This window comes from Balaenoptera borealis (genome assembly GCF_965194805.1).
Source record: "Balaenoptera borealis genome assembly, chromosome: 6".
NCBI classification, from domain to species: domain Eukaryota; kingdom Metazoa; phylum Chordata; class Mammalia; order Artiodactyla; family Balaenopteridae; genus Balaenoptera; species Balaenoptera borealis.
The window spans coordinates 62,198,178-62,211,438 of NC_138863.1; the positions used below are offsets into that span (position 1 = coordinate 62,198,178).

The 13,261-nt window shown below is 42.4% G+C and overlaps 1 protein-coding gene across 1 annotated transcript in view; it reads right to left on the reverse strand.

The window, feature by feature from the left end:
- Positions 1-13,261, reverse strand: part of MYO3B (myosin IIIB) — a 442,582-nt gene that overhangs the window by 93,849 nt on the left and 335,472 nt on the right. The window contains exon 29 of the mRNA XM_082395388.1: positions 12,341-12,443. Within this exon, the coding sequence (XP_082251514.1) occupies positions 12,341-12,443 (103 nt within the window). The remainder of the gene's footprint in view (positions 1-12,340; positions 12,444-13,261) is intronic.

The window sequence follows — 13,261 nt, forward strand, 5'->3', positions numbered from 1 at the left end:
TTCTCTGTAAATGTGCAAGTTTTCCAGAGAGAAAGTGAATCCAACCCTGCAGGTCAACTTCACAGAGCTCAAGCCATCATTTGCTGATGTCATCATCATTTGCTGATAGCAAACGTGTTTAGGGACAGATTAACATAAGCACAAAAGTCTGTCCACAGGTGATCACGTTAAAGACCTTGGTGGAGTGGTATAGAAACCTCAGCTATGTATAAGATGTGTTGGACATACTGGAAACCTGTTCTGACAGACTGTCCAAATTGTGTCTGGACATGCTCCATCTTTGAGGCACCAGACACAAAATCAGTGCCTTGAAGTAGGGATCTCATGTAGGGGTGGAGGTCGCTGGAGAACCCAAGTCAAACATGCGTTCTAACATCATTTCTGCTTAAGTTCACTATGTGCTGATTCCTGGCAACTGACCTTTAAGTTAAGGAATTAACCATAGACAGCTACCTGCTAATAACTGAGCTTTTAAAGAAAATACATAATTAAACATCTTCCCAAACTTGGGGCAGGCTTATTTTTGACTTAGGAAAGCAGATCCATTACAGAAAAACTACACAGTATTAACAGCATCCCCCTTCACTTATTTTGTTAGCACTGTTGGCTTTTTGAGAAAGCCAGCTTCCCACCTTATCAAAAATTAATTATTGTGTTCAAGTCAAACCCAAGATAAATAGGAAGCATTTCTTGAGGACAAAGTAATAAAATTTAGTTTTGGACCCAACTGAAATAAAAATTCAAGAGCACATATTCATTCATCCATTCATTAATTACTTTCATTTTATGCCTATAACGGCCAAAGATTCTAGATTCTAGATTTGGTGAGTCATACAGAAATATGTGACAGTTTAAGCCCTGGAGTTTACTATGTTGTGTAGAATATAGTAAACAGCTAACATTTTTTGTGTACTTACTATATGCTAGATAGTTCTCTAAAATTTTACTATGGCTTATTCTCACAACCGTCATATAAGGTAAATACCAGTGTTAGAAATATGCTTAACTTGCCCAAGGTCATTTAGCTAGTTGGACACAGACCTGGGCCTAGAAAAGAAGCAATTTGGCTCCAGAGTCTGTAGCCTAAACTGTTTTCTCTACCTGCATGGAGCCCCTGTACACATAGGGCAGGAATCAGACTCAGATGCTGGTGGGGTCAGGCCATGGATTAAGCAGGCCAGTGGGTTGGTATCAATGGAAAACAGCCTCTCTTCAGTTCTAAGAGATTACTGCTAGATACTCCAACTTTTCAGGAGCCATCAGAAATCTGAATTGTTACATGAAATATTTCTATTTTTACATGTTGGAAACTAATTGAGAATTTCAAAACTATTGTCAGGCCAAATTAAATGTCTGCAGACCATACTCTACCCAGCGACTGTGGGTGTGCATCTCTTGGCTTACAGAATAAGGTCCAAAATATTCATGCAGCTTTTAAGGCTTCCCAAATCCTGGCTCCCATCTGCCTTATTCCCTATAGTAGCTCTCCCTGCATCACAACACTCCCACCCCATCCTCAGTCTTTATCCCACCGGACATCTCACCCTCCCCAGAATGCCCCCCACCCCATACATCCTGCCTCGGGGCCAGGGCCCACTCTATTCTGCCACCTGCGCCGCTCTTCTTTTGGCACTAGTCTGCTTCAAGGCCCTGCAGGAGGTGCCACATGGGTGAGACCTTGAAAGATGGTTAAATATCAACAGGTAAAGAAAGAACTGGCAAGGGATTTCTATTTAGAAGGAACAGCATTAACAGATATACAGAAATAGGAAAACAAAAGAGGTTGAAAACCACCAAACACCTCCAAATATTTTAAAAGGCCTCTGGCCCTTGGAATCTGGTCCTATAAAGAAAACTCTAATTTCTGATATTCTGGACATCCACGGTCCTTCTAAAAGAGTCTTTTGCATAAGGATCACTGATGATTTAAGGTTTATTGAAATAGTCCAGATAAATATTTATGTATAGCCATAAGCAAATCCACAAGGAAAAATATAATTCAAAACAGATGTTTCGTTAAAGCTCCTTTCAGCCGGTGATAAGGTTTCTGGCTTCAAAAAGGTTTTGAAAATAAAGTGACCAATTAATATTTTAAACGCTAAGAAGGCTCTAACAATCAAGGAAGCTCTGAAAGTTATCATTTGACGGTGTTGCCAGTGAAACCTGGCCATATTGACAAGGGTGAGTCTTGGGCCCAAAGTCAATCTCAGATTTATCCCTGAGATAAGAGCCAGGAACACAGGAAAATAAAATTTGGCTCTCAGTTTAAAGCTGAGAGTAAGAATTGTTCTAAAGTGTTGGAATCCTCGATGTTTATTTTGGTCCACAGCGCTAGAGCTAAACCAGAGGGGTCTTGACTCTTTATATCAGGATAGCTTTACAGGAACCTTTTAAATACTACTATCGCTACTATTATTACTACTACTTCTATCACCATGACCAAAAACAACTTGCCATCATCTTTAATTGGGCATTTATTATGTCTAGAACTGTGCTAGTTCCTTTGCATAGATTATATCTAATCTTTTTTTAAGCTCTAATCTCAGATAACTGATTTTTTAAAATTTTTTTCTCATTTTTTAAAAATTAAATGATATTGGAGTATAGTTGCTTTACAATGTTGTGTCAGTTTCTGCTTACAGCAAAGTGAATCAGCTATACATATACATATATCCACTCTTTCTTAGATTCCCTTCCCATCTAGGTCACCACAGAGCACTGAGTAGAGTTCCCTGTGTTACACAGTAGGTTCTCATTAGTTACCTATTTCATATATACTAGTGTATATATGTCAATCCCAATCTCCCAATTCATCCCACCGCCGCCTTTCCCCCCTTGGTAACCATACGTTTGTTTTCTACATCTGTGACTCTATTTCTGCTTTGCAAATAAGTTCATCTGTACCATTTTTCTAGATTCCACATATAAGCGATAATATATGATATTTGTCTTTCTCTGACTTACTTCACTCTGTATGACAATCTCTAGGTCCATCCATGTCACTGCAAATGGCATTATATTTTGATCCTTTTTTTGGCTGAGTAATATTCCATTGTATATATATACCACATCTTCTTCTTCCTTTTTTTTTTAATACCACATTTTCTTTATCCATTCCTCTGCTGATGGACATTTAGGTTGCTTCCATGTCCTGGCTATTGTAAATAGTGCTGCAATGAACATTGGGGTGCATGTGTCTTTTTGAATTATGGTTTTCTCAGGGTATATGCCCAGTAGTGGGATTGCTGGGTCATATGGTAGTTCTGTTTTTAGTTTTTTAAGGAACCTCCATACTGTTCTCCATAGTGGCTGTATCAATTTACATTCCCACCAACAGTGTAAGAGGGTTCCCTTTTCTCCACACCCTCTCTAGCATTTACTGTTTGTAGATTTTTTGATGATGGCCATTCTGACCTGTGTGAGGTGATACCTCATTGTAGTTTTGATTTGCATTTCTCTAGTAATTAGTGATGTTGAGCATCTTTTCATGTGTTTTTTGGCCATATGTATGGCTTCTTTGGAGAAATGTCTATTTAGATCTTCCACCCATTTTTTGATTGGGGTGTTTGTTTTTTTGATATTGAGCTGCATGAGCTGCTTGTATATTTTGGAGGTTAATCCTTTGTCTGTTGTTTCATTTGCAAATATTTTCTCCCATTCTGAGGGTTGTCTTTTCATTTTGTTTATGGTTTCCCTTGTCGTGCAAAAGCTTTTAAGTTTCATTAGGTCCCATTTGTTTTTTTTTTTTTTAATTTTCATTACTCTAGGTGGCAGATCAAAAGAGATCACTGTGATTTATGTCAACGAGTGTTCTGCCTATGTTTTCCTCTAAGAGTTTTATAGTGTCTGGCCTTACATTTAGGTCTTTAATCCATTTTGAGTTTATTTTTGTGTATGGTGTTAGGGAGTGCTCTAATTTCATTCTTTTACATGTAGCTGTCCAGTTTTCCCAGCACCACTTATCGAAGAGACTTTTTTTTTTTTAACATCTTTATTGGAGTACAATTGCTTTACAATGGTGTGTTAGTTTCTGCTTTATAACAAAGTCAATCAGCTATACATATACATATATCCCCATATCTCTTCCCTCTTGCGTCTCCCTCCCACCCTCCCTATCCCACCCCTCTAGGTGGTCACAAAGCACCAAGCTGATCTCCCTGCGCTATGCGGCTGCTTCCCACTAGCTATCTATTTTACATTTGGTAGTGTATATATGTCCATGCCACTCTCTCACTTCGTCCCAGCTTACCCTTCCCCCTCCCCATGTCCTTAAGTCCACTCTCTAGGCCTGCAGAAGAGACTGTCTTTTCTCCATTGTATATTCTTGCCTCCTTTGTCATAGATTAAGTGACCATAGGTGTGTGGGTTTATCTCTGGGCTTTCTATCTTGTTCCATTGATCTATGTTTCTGTTTTTGTACCAGTACCATACTGTCTTGATTACTGTAGCTTTGTAGTATAGTCTGAAGTCAGGGAGCCTGATTCCTCCGGCTCCATTCTTCTTTCTCAAGATTACTTTGGCTATTTGGGGTCTTTTGTGTTTCCATACAAATTGTAAAAATTTTTGTTCTAATTCTGTGAAGAATGCCACTGGTAATTTGATAGGGATTGCATTGAATCTGTAGATTCCTTTGGGTAGTACAGTCATTTTCACAATATTGATTCCTCCAATCCAAGAACATGGTATACCTCTCCTTCTGTTTGTGTCATCTTTAATTTCTTTCATCAATATCTTATAGTTTTCTGAGTACAGGTCTTTTGCTTCCTTAGGTAGGTTTATTCCTAGATATTTTATTCTTTCTGATGCGATGGTAAATGGGATTGTTTCCTTAATCTCTCTTTCTGATCTTTCATTGTTAGTGTATAGGAATGCAAGAGATTTCTGTGTATTAATTTTGTATCCTGCAACTTTACCAAATTCATTGATGAGCTCCAGTAGTTTTCTGGTAGCATCTTTAGGATTTTCTATGTATGGTATCATGTCATCCGCAAACAGTGACAGTTGTACTTTTTCTTTTCCAATTTGTATTCATTTCTTTTTCTTCTCTGATAGCTGCAGCTAGGACTTCCAAAACTATGTTGAATAAAAGTGGTGACAGTGGACATCCTTGTCTTGTTTCTGATCTTAGAGGAAATGCTTTCAGCTTGTCCCATTGAGTATGATGTTAGCTGTAGGTTTGTCATATATGGCCTTTATTATGTTGAGGTAGGTTCCCTCTAAGCCCACTTTCTGGAGAGTTTTTATCATAAATGGGTGTTGAATTTTGTCAAAAGCTTTTTCTGCATCTACTGAGATGATCATACTGTTTTTATTCTTCAATTTGTTAATGTGGTGCATCATATTGATTGATTTGCATATATTGAAGAATCCTTGCATCTCTGGGATAAATCCCACTTCATCAGGGTGTATGATCCTTTTAATGTGTTGTTGGATTCAGTTTGCTAGTATTTTGTTGAGGATTTTTGCATCTATGTTCGTCAGTGATATTGGCCTGTAATTTTCTTTATTGTGTGCTATCTTTTTCTGATTTTGGTATCAGGGTGATGGTGGCCTCATAGAATGAGCTTGGGAGTATTCCTCCCTCTGCAATTTTTTGGAAGCATTTCAGAAGGGTAGGTGTTAACTGTTCTCTAAATGTTTGATAGAACTCACCTATGAAGCCATCTGGTCCTGGACTTTTGTTTGTTGGGAGTTTTTTAATCACACTTTCAATTTCAGTACTTGTGATCAGTCTGTTCATATTTTCTATTTCTTCCTGGTTCAGTCTTGGAAGGTTGTACCTTTCTAGGAATTTGTCCATTTCTTCTAGGTTGTCAATTTTATTGGCGTATAGGCCAATACTGTTTGCAGTAGTCTCTTATGATCCTTTGTATTTCCATGATGTCCATTGTAACTTCTCCTTTTTCATTTCTAATTTTATTGATTTGAGTCCTCTCCCTTTTTTCTTGATGAGTCTGGCTAAAGGTTTATCAATTTTGTTTATCTTCTCAAAAAGCCAGCTTTTAGTTTCATTGATCTTTGCTATTGTGTTCTTTGCCTCTATTTCATTTATTTCTGCTCTGATCTTTATGATTTCTTTCCTTCTACTAAGTCTGGGTTTTGTTTGTTCTTCTTTCTCTAGTTGTTTTAGGTGTAAGGTTAGGTCGTTTATTTGAGATTTTTCTTGTTTCTTGAGGTAAGATTATATCTAATCTTTATAATTGTTCCCTTTTTGCAGCCTAGGATACTGCTGTCAGAAAGATGAAGGAACTTGCCCAAGACTCATAATTTGTAAACAGTTAAACTAAGATTCAAACCCAGGTCTGTCACCTGATTTTCTACCAGAAGAAGGTAACACATAGCATCATAGGCATCTCATGAAAGAAGGCCCACCCCTACCTCCTCTTACACCTGCTGCCCTTTCCCCTCTGGTGCCATAGGGGGTCCTCTAATGCTTTAGTGCACTAACTTGGTCACAGGGGTGGGAAATTTGCTGGAGGGCACTAGCTCCCTGAAGGAGTGAAATGAAAGTGGAAGGAAAAATTAGCATGGGAATTGAAGGGTGGGAGGGGAAACCTCCTCCGGATACTGATATGGAAAGAAAAGTTTTGTTTTGTTGAATCTTCTTAGCACTGCCACGTATTTCTACAATGACCCACCACACAGTCTGTCAAGATATGTGGCAATCTGTACTTCACAGCCCACAGGAAAATCTGGCCCACAGTCGGCCCTAACAGGGAGGCTGTTTCTCTGGCTCATCAATTCTGAGGTCAGCCCGACTGGCTCCAAGCCCTGGGGCCGCAAGGATGACACACGGGAGAAATATGTGCTCATTTTCCCCTCTTGCGAGGTGCCAGCTCCCCTTGAGCTGCCTCAGTCACGAAGGTTCCGATCTCTCTGAGTCTGAATGCTCATTGAAGTGGCCCAGGATGAAGCAGCTTCTCTGGGGGTGTGTTACAAGCTGCTGGGTAAAAGCATCTGCACCAGTACGATCAATCTCCTGCCTCCCTCATAGGGGCTTCTTTTTACACAACAACAGGCTAGCTGTGCTAAAGAATGTCAAATAAAAGCCTTGTGAGAGCCTTGCCATACGCAGGCCAAATTAAATTAGGGGCTAAGGGGCGTAATCCTCACTATTGTACTTATCAGCATTAAAATGGAGGATTACCATCAAGGGAACAAAGCCCCCCGACATAAAAGACTACTTCCATTCTGTCATTCACTGTACACAGTTACGGGCTCACACAGGAAGTGGAGCAGAGAAGCACCAGGCCAACCACTGACTTCGACTTGCAACGTGAGGCTTCCTTCTCCCCAGCCAAGTGAGCCCCACCCCACCATGCACCCATGGGAACACCTTTCCCATGAGGCCAGTGGCTTTCTCCCAAGATTTGGTGCTGGAATCTTCTCCACCAATCACAGGGTGAGACTTTGATGCTGATCAGAGTTCACTCCTTAGCTGGCTGTGATTTAAGATGGGTACATATATACAATGGAATACTACTCAGCCATAAAAAGGAACGAAATTGGGTCATTTGTAGAGATGTGGATGAACATAGAGACAGTCATACAGAGTGAAGTAAGTCAGAAAGAGAAAAACAAATATCGTATATTGACGCATATATGTGGAATCTAGAAAAATGTACAGATGAACTGGTTTGCAAGGCAGAAATAGACACAGATGTAGGGAACAAACGTATGGACACCAAGGGGGAAAGTGGCGGGCAGCGGGGGGGTGGTTGTGGTGGGATGAATTGGGAGATTGGGATTGACATGTATACACTAATATGTATAAAGTAGATAACTAATAAGAACCTGCTGTATAAAAAATAAAGAATAAAAATAAAAGTAAAAAAAAAAAAAGGTTTGCTGCAATGACAGTTATAGAGAACATAGAATAGAAAAAGCCCTGGGCTAGGCATTTGGAACCCTAGAGAGGCAGCAGAATGTACTGGTTTTAAGTGTGGGCCCTGGAGTTAGAAGACCTGTGTTCAAATCTTGACTCTGTCACTTTACTGACTAGGTGACAATGGCAAGTTCCTTGTACTCTCTAAATGTCAGAAATTATATTGGGTAACATCTTACTGAAAAACCTGAACAAACTTTTTGGCCAATCCAATATAATATGCACTTCTCCCATAGGGTTGTTATGAGGATTAAAAAGAATCATGCGTGTGAAACACTTAGCGTAGTGCCCAGGAAGTTGTTAACAAATATCAAATATTAGTTGTTATTATTGTTGGAGACAGAAGATCTGGATTCAAACCCCAGACCTGCCATTTACTCTCTGTGACACTGGGTGACCCCCATGCTAGCTGACTGGGGCAGGAGTAGGTAAATCTGATGCCTCCAACCCAGCACTCATCTCTGGTCCAGCATTTGGGAGCTACTTGATTAGCCTTCCCCATGTTCAGTTTACTCATCAAGAACACCACTCAAAAGACCCGTGTGTGAGTTATGTGAGATAATTGTGGGAAAGACTTGCCATCGCCATAAATGTTGTGTGACCTCAACACGTCCCTGTCGTACTATCCTCACAGTATTTCTTGTCATGTCTGGGTCTTCCTTATAAACTCTTCCTCTGATTTTGCCTTCCCTCCATCATTCCCCATTACTTATCTGCTCCTATCACTACCCCTTCAGGACTCTTCTGGAAAACTTTGCTGGTTGCTTCTCCAACCCCTTTATTCTTTGAGTATTTTCTCTTGCAGAAGCTGAAAATGCTCACTTTCCCAGCCTCCCTTGCAGCTCCCCTGTGGAGCCACCTCTGCAAATTCTGGCTGATGAGATGGGATGGGAATGTCCTGGGGACTTCTGGGAAAGGTCTCCCTCCTGACAAACAGAGAGAGATTCCTGAGGAGAGACCCCTTTCCATCCATCTCTTCTTTCCTGCTTTGGACAATGCTATGTGAACAAGTGATACTTAGCACACTGCTGCAGCCACCTTGTGCCCATAAGTGGGGGTATCACTGACGTGCTGAGATAGCAGAGCAAAGAGATGGAAGGAGCCTGTGTCCACATCCCTGAGTGGCCAACCCAGCACTGGAATTTCTCTCTTTGGACCTCTTATCCTGAGGGATCCTTGAACCTATTGAGTTCTGTTACTTGCCGCTGAGAGCATCACCATTGGCATGACCCTGTTCTCTTCTCATTATGTTCTGCCTGCCCACACCCCACCCCCCAAGATTTCCTTCCTTTCAATCCCTGACTTGATCCATCCACAGGGCATTGAGGTGACTATCAAACACAGTGGGAAAAATGAGCCCCCAGCCCCCTGGGGCAGGGACGTCTTGAAACACTATCTGATGCATTATTCTGGATCCTGTTGTTGCCACTACCACTTAAAGATTGAGGAGGAAGAACATTTCTTTCACAAAAATCTGAATTCTGAAGAGTGGTCTTGGAAGTCAGCTTGACTAACTTATTGAGACCCACTGCATGTACTGGAAATAAGAAGAATGAAGACTCAGCCCTCACCCTTGAGAAGCTGACCTGCTAGCACATGGTCAACCACAACACCAGGCAAAAACAGGAAGAGCCACAGAGAGTGATACACCAAAGTGTGGTCTGAGGACACAGTCTGTGAATGTTACCACTCACAATGTCGTAAGGGCTAGTACCAGAATGCAAATCAATTCAATTCATTACCAAGTATCTTGTTTCATTTGGCTGAGATTGCATATGTGTGTATGTGTGTGTATGTTTGTGTGTGTGTATTTGGGGGGGTGTTGGTGACAAAACTTTCTTGATGAAGAAAGCAGTGGATTGATTTACATTTGGACACAAGCTCATTATTTTGTTGTGAACCAGCACGTTGGGTAGTACTGTCATAAATGGACTATGACGGTTCACCGAGTGTTACAGAGAATTAAGGTCTCTGTGGAAGAAAGGGATATGATGATGTATCTTGATGAAATAGGTAAGAACTGAACAGAAAGGAGTGGGAAGAGAGAACAGAAGTAGGTACATTGGTAGGAACAATATGAAGTCTGACTCCAGGTAGCCAGAGGGTGCGTATAGGGTCATACAGGAGGTGAGTCTGGAGGACAAATTGGAGCGAGACAGGGAGGGGCTTGCAAGAGCAGACTGAGGAGTCTGAACCTCTTTTGGTCTAAAACGGGAAGCCATTAATGTTCTTTGAAAAGTCAGAGTATGCTTTAGGACAACTGATCAGAAATGAGAGCTGTCAGAAATGAGAGCTGGTCTGTAAAGAGGAGCGAGTGGAGAGAGAGACAGAGATAGACGTAGGCCTGGGCCAGGGAAGGATGATAAGAAAGTGATTGGAATGGGGTTAAGTGAGAGGTAGGGATCAAAAATGAGCACCAGGTTTGAAGACCAGGTCACAAGAGAGCACTGACAGAAGTGGCAAGGTCAGGTGAGCCGGGGGAGGTGCTTGGTGGACTTTTCTATTGAGGCTCTGGTATGTGGATCAGGAATCCATGGGCAACAGGAGGTGGGTGTAGGAGTGTGGAGCTCAGAACAGAGATCTGATAATCACACTCACTCATCTGAGAGTTGGCACCAGAATACACTAGTGAGAGAGGATATCACCCAGGGGAGAAGTAGAGAAAGAAGACAGTCAAGGATTTGGAGAACTGTCGACATTTCAAGGTGGGTGGAAGAGAAGGAGGATAAAGACGGAGTACATCTTGGAGAAAGAAGCTGAGGACCGCGGTGCTGTAGAAACCCACGGAAGAGTGTGGTCCAAGGAAAGCACAGCACATGGCACTGAGAGCTGTAGAGCCTGATGAATATGAGGCTCCTGTGACTGGGAGCTGAGCTTCCCAGGGATTGTTTGAGGGATGTGGTGAGGGCACAGATCAGATTTCAGGTTTAGGGAGGGAGGGGTTGGTGAGGGAATGAGGCAACTGAGCTGGATGTCAGTCTGAGGAAGTCTGATGGTCAAATAAGAAGAGGGAGCGACAGGGCCAAGGGCAGGCTTCTGTTAGAATGGGGAGAGGAATCAGCAAAAGGGGAAGAGGCAGCAGAAAGAGAAGATGTGGCAGGAGGGGCTGGCTGCCTGATGATGGCAGGGCCTGGAGGGCAGGGACACCACGGAGGGGTGAGCCAGGGAGGGAACCTACGGTCTTTTGAGATGGGAGCAAAGGAAGAAAGGACAGCTGAATAGAAGGAGCGATTCTATGGTGGAGGGAAGGGAAGTGGACGTTGCTCACAGCACTGTCCTGATATTCTGGGTAAAGTTAGTCATCAGCTGAGGTTGACGGCAGTCAGGCTGGGGCTGGAGCCATTTCCCAAACTGGTTCACTGACGTGCCCAAGATCAAAGAGCTGGAAAATGCTAGCTTTAGGACCAGAACCCAAGTCTTCCACCTGCCAAGTTCAGTGGTCTTTCTGTTGCAATGGAAATTCTAAACTTTGTTATTCTAATATGAGATGTTAGGTCTATACTATTTCATCAAGGACCCTTAAATAAGCTATTCTGACTATTTAGGAAAGGACAATCTGCCCTCCATATGCGTGGGTTTCACGCACATCCAAGGTTGGTTGAATTTGCGGTTGGGAAACCCATGGATATGGAGGGCAGACTCTATCGTGACATTTTATGTATAAGGGACTTGAGCATCTGCAAGTTTTGGTGTCCGTGGGGGCTCCTGGAACCAATGCCCGCGGCTACCGAGAGACAACTTTAGTCTACTTTGAAAGCAGCTCGAGCAATTTGAGACCACTAGTGAAGGACTGAGAATTTAATTTGTCAAGTTTCAAAAATATTAATAAGATGTCTCAAAAACTTAAGAATTATTTTTAAAAGTTACAAATCAAGGCCACCTCTTTTTCCAGGTGAAAATATGCGAAGAACTTTCTAATGGCCTGCTTATTTCTCCAAAATCCTGGAGTAAACTTGCAATAAAAATGATATACCCTTTTTGCATTAGCTTAAGCCCACAGTTTTGTTTAACCTCAGGCCTATTGCCTTTTTAGGCTAGGCAATTCTTTGCTGTGGAGGCCTGTCCTATGTACTGTAGGATATGTAGCAGCATCCCTGGCCTCTACCCACTAGATGCCCTTAGCACAAGCCCCTGTGCGAAAAGTTGTGACAACCAAACATGTCCCCAGAAGGAGAGGGGGAGAGGGGCAAAACTGCCCCCAGTTGAGAACCACTGCTTTAACCTAATGAGGCCAAGTACAGGTTTCACCACGAGGAGAACCCACAAGAGAGGGTTGTAGTCAGGCTGCCCTGTGGAACAAAGACTTTTGCTCACAGAGTAATGACCTCTGACAGGGAAGAATCTGATGGGCAACACTTTTTAGCTCCACTCTCTCCAACTCACCAAAATAACACAGTGTAAGAAATACTGTTGTTTCATTACCCATTGGAATGAAATCTTATGGATGAGACTCACCGATCTTTCTCAGCGATAGCAGGAGAGTTGCTTGAAGTCTCTGCATGGCCATTGCTGGATTCTGCGTGTGGACTGCTTTTACGATCGATAGAGCCCCTCAGAACTGAGAGAAAGCAAATAAGTACTTAGAGACTAAGGATAAACTCAGAAGTAGGCAGGGTTTACTCTCCGCCGCACCTCTCTCCCCGCCCTCGTGCTGCTCCCTGACTTTCCGCAGCCTTTGTCTAGGACACCTCATCAAAACTGACCTGTTCTGTGATTACAGGCCTTGCTCAGTACTCGGTCCCAGCCAGCAAATTGGATAAAATGACTCATCTATAGGAAAAACAAGCTACCTCTCTTTGACAACAGATATAAAGAGTGGGCAGGTTGGAAGTCCCAAGGTGAGGTAGATGGTGAGGGCAGCAGCACGCAGTAGCTGGAATGGTGCAGTGCTAGACAGAGTTAGGAGACCAGCCTCCATTCCCGGCTGGGCTGGGCAGGGCTGCCGCTGATGAGCACAGTGGTCGAGAAACACTGTCACAACATGGCTAGGATTATGGTAACTAGGGAATCATTCTAGGAGGAACTCAGTTCTGTATTGTGATTGAGGACAGCTTACTGGTGAGTTTCTCAAGAGTCGGGGGTCACAAATATAATTTCTCCGTCCTGTGACCATGGCAGCCATGACTGACTAATCATGGTCCCTCTCTCTTGAACTTTCATTCAGCTTCAAGTTCCTTTCTAACACAACGTTTCACATCAGTGGTTCTCAAAGTATGGACCCCACATCATGACGGCTAATCGAGAACACATCTCATGAAGCATCAACATCGCCTAGAGACTTGTTAGAAATGCAAATTCTTGGGTCCCAGCCCTGACCTAAGTGAACCAGAAAGTCCGGGGGTGGAGACTGGCAATATGTGTTTTTAACAAGCCCTT